Consider the following 3,983-nt stretch of genomic DNA (forward strand, 5'->3'; position numbering starts at 1 on the left):
GGTGTATAATAACTATGTACATTTCCTTTATTACAGTACTTAAGTAATTGTTTGAATGATTTTAAATGTTACCAGTTATTTTTAAATCATAGCTTTCACTTTTATTTTGTTACATTCAAAACATGAAAAGGGCATTTTTACTTCTTTGTTTTGAAATTTRACACATAGTTCCATGACACAAAATTACACTCATCATGAAGAGGTGTTTTAGGCTCTCTAAAAAATTAAGCTTACTTAACCAAGTTCTGTCAACTTGTTCCACGACACGGAGTTGAGTAAATGTAAAGAAATGTACACATTTTCTGTGTAAATACTGTAGCTCAATTTACTCAGTTTTAGTAGAACCATTTCCATTAAGTAAATGCAACACTTCATTTCTTAGGGTGTGTGTAAAAGTACTTTTACCTTCCAGATTATTGTGAGCAGTTTGTAAGTCCTTTTCTGTTAAAGTATTTTTACTTAGTTATTTCTTTCAAGTACATCTGTGTTATACACTTTGCTCCTTGCAAAGCAGCAGGACTGGTGAAATAACTGAAGATGAAAAATAAGTGAAACACACAGATAGTTTGATATTTCCTGTCAGTACATTTTATTCAGTGTAGAGCTGGTGAACCTGTGTGGCTTTCTGTTTTCTCTGACTGTATTTGTAAGACATGCAGCCTCTGAAACCAGAGTGGCTCATTATTWTTCCTGCTTCACTGTTTGGTCCAAAACAGTTTTCACAGATGGACATGTTTGAATATTTGAAGATGCGGAATTGGACCTGTTATTGCCACAACAAGAAGATATTTAAAAAATTAATTCAGGGCAGTTTAAAGCTTGTTTTTATGTCACCTCAGATATGTTTTCTGCTGACTGAGCCATWCTTTATGTGTCTGACAGAGACTTCTCTGCATTCAGCCACGCCTTGATGAGGTGCAAGTATTTTTCAGGTTTCAATTTTAATATTCATTTTCAGGCCAAGTGATCGAGTTTTCTGTCAAACACAAGCAAAAAATGGAGAAAAAAAAGAAAAACTTTCAATTTATTTAGATTTCATGATGCAGATCTCAACAAACTTGTACCTCAACCTCAATGGTTATTAAATATAGTCTGTCCTGTGTAAGGCTTTCAGTTTTCCAGATGGCACTTGAGATCTAAGCTTCCAATTAAATGCATTTATCAAGCAGAAAGCCACAGATCGACAGTTCAGTGCATTAATCAAATATCAAGGAGTGTGTTTGCAAATGTTAGTGCTGATTTTTGTCACTTAATATTTGTGCCTATTTTTAAGGTGAAATAGAAACTAGAAGCTATATTTGGTTTCAGAAAACTGTATTACTGTGAAAAAAACTAGAAGCAGAAGAATGAGAACATTTCCAATGATACTGACAGAAGTAAGTCTCACAAACAGMAAAGRGAGTGAACAACTTGCTTTATTCAAYGGTGATCTTAAAGTTAGGAGGTTTTTTTTGTTGTTTTTTTGTTTTTGGTGGGGTGGGGGGTCCAAARWGAGAGAAAAAGACAAACAGGATGTYACAAACCYTTAAGATGAGTYGTGTTGCATGCACAGCAGTTCTTTCAGATTGTTGTAACAGTTTTCTATTTCATAAGCTGTCATTTCTGTCTCTACTGATTAAATCTGTCATGCAAAAATGCACAAGTAAATATTTTTCTGTTCTTGACCGCAGACAGCCTCACAAAAATACAAAAGTAAAAACTACAAAAAGCGACGCCACAAAAAAACAAAGGATACCTGCAAAAGTAGCACCAAAGACATTTAGTAACCACTGATTTGTTTTTTTCTAATGCACACAAAAAAGTATACATCAAGTCTAGAAACTTTAAATTGTTCTTAAAGAGAAGCATTTTTACACTTTGAAATTCTGCTCCATCWATTGTAAAGATGAGCAGATGGATTTTTATAATAGATTATATTGATAAAATAAAGGTAGACACTGTGTTTTGTAAAGCAATTTAGAGAATGAGGAGTGTCAGAACAGATAAGAGTAGAAGAACAAGGAAATAATCATTCTGTCTCTGGCAAAGAGGTGAAGTTGGGGTTCTCCTCGCTGACCCTAACCGACTGAAGGCTGCTGTTAGTGTTTTGACTTTGGACCTGCTCAGACACTGTCTGTACTGCAGATGCATCGGTGGTCACTGGAAGAAAAGAGGAAAAAGAGGAAAAGAGAAGGAAAGAGAATTTGGAAAATTATAGCAATAGAGCATGAAAAACAGAGGAAAATGCAAGATTTGTAAAGAAGAAAACAAGGAAACAGTGAGATACTGAGAAGTCTAAGCAGTCCTGGAAATAGTATGTCATCATGCAATCCACCTCACAAAACATTCTTTGAAAAGTGATCGAGGAAAGTGATGGTATAAGGAAAGATAAATTTGTCCACCAATCTGAYGCAACAGAAAAGACCAAAAGTCAAATCAAACACGCAGGGGCAGCCCTAGCCAATTGGATGCCCAGGGCAAAATGTCCCCACCCCCCTGTGCAATTTTCCAATTTACATACATTCACATATCAAATTAAATATTTTTGGTCTGATTTTTTTTTTCTTTAGAAACCAGCTTTTTCAGTTAAAACAGTTAATGATATAATTAATTTAAAACAAAATTCCAGAAAGATCTACTTAAAACGTATTTTCCAGCCAGTTAAGAATTATTTAAATTCTTGGGATAAATAAAGCAGCATAAAATCAGTGAAAGTGTGGATTTTCATCTAACTTCAACTTTATCTGAGATGATAAGTAAAACTTATGTTATCCCTGTTTTGTTTTCTTTTTGCGCACCAGGAGTTAGTCTTGACTGCCTCAYATGATACTTTCACCATGAAAACATCTTATAACAAAGCAGGCTGAGAAACCCACAGAACAAGTAATCAGTGACTTTTCTGCAGACTAAATCAACACTGGTAAACAGTTGTAAAAAATATATATATACATATATATATAATTTATTATTTAGATTATTATTTATTATTATTGTCCACCATTTGTGGTGCCCCCTAGAGGGATGGGCCCTTAGCTTTTGCCTATACTGCCTATGCCACATTCAAGCCCTGCTAACATTTAGCTTCCACTTTTCCAAGTCGAACTACCTTCTTTTAAAGTTTGACCAAAACACAGAGCAGAATTCCAGTGGCATTACAGCCCCTGCTTGTTGCAATCACAAATGCACAAAATACAGTTTAATTATATTCCTATTTAAAAGAGATTAGAATCAGAAACTCACATCCTGGGACCTCAGTCAGCTCATTCAGGGGTGGCACTGTCTCCAATGTGTTGGCGTATTTTTTGGCAGCCAGTCTTTGTGCGTGTCGTGCCTCAATTTCCTTTTTTGTTCTCGGGATTCGGCATTTGAATATACAGCACAGAGTGATGACTGGGGGTAAAGGAGGACAAAAAGATAAACACGAGAAAGTTATCTTAAAAATGCATGCCAATAAAATGCAAAAGGGGTCGTGTTGCGGCTGGAGACTGAATTTATAACCCTCAAATTGAAAGATGATCTCCCCACCACTGGGCAAGATGGATCAGATTAGAGACAAATTATTATTCCCTTTAAACACAGCTGCAGAATAACTGTTATCAGTGTTTTGTTTCTTATTCTTGCACATTTTAAAATTCACTTCTATACTGTCTGATTATACTTCAAATAAAAGTTAGTAATAATCTAAAAAGAGCTTCCGTTTTCCATCAGAAACCTCCAGCTTAGGCATAATCCAATGAGAAGGTATTTTTTTAATTTTGTACAGAAGCTATAATTTTCCAACAGAAGTAAAAACAGTTAACAACAAACAATCTGATGCAGTTTATTACACTGATATAAACTTAACAATGAAAGTATTTTGTTATCTTAAATAGTAAACAGAATGTTCCTGCACTAAAAACTCTACTTTACTTAGCAAACATTTTGATGCAGGACACCATCAACATCACTAAAAAAATCAAAGAAGATTCTCAAAAGTGCAACATTATTTAAATATTTAGTTGTTA

At 34.5% G+C, this 3,983-nt stretch overlaps 1 protein-coding gene across 1 annotated transcript in view; it reads right to left on the reverse strand.

The window, feature by feature from the left end:
* Positions 1 to 3,983, reverse strand: part of tmie (transmembrane inner ear) — an 8,376-nt gene that overhangs the window by 1,544 nt on the left and 2,849 nt on the right. Inside the window, exon 3 of the mRNA XM_014029466.1 lies at positions 3,220 to 3,369. Coding sequence (XP_013884920.1) covers positions 3,220 to 3,369 — 150 coding nt within the window. The remainder of the gene's footprint in view (positions 1 to 3,219; positions 3,370 to 3,983) is intronic.

This window comes from Austrofundulus limnaeus, unplaced genomic scaffold (assembly GCF_001266775.1).
Source record: "Austrofundulus limnaeus strain Quisiro unplaced genomic scaffold, Austrofundulus_limnaeus-1.0 Scaffold6, whole genome shotgun sequence".
Classification (NCBI taxonomy): Eukaryota; Metazoa; Chordata; class Actinopteri; order Cyprinodontiformes; family Rivulidae; genus Austrofundulus; species Austrofundulus limnaeus.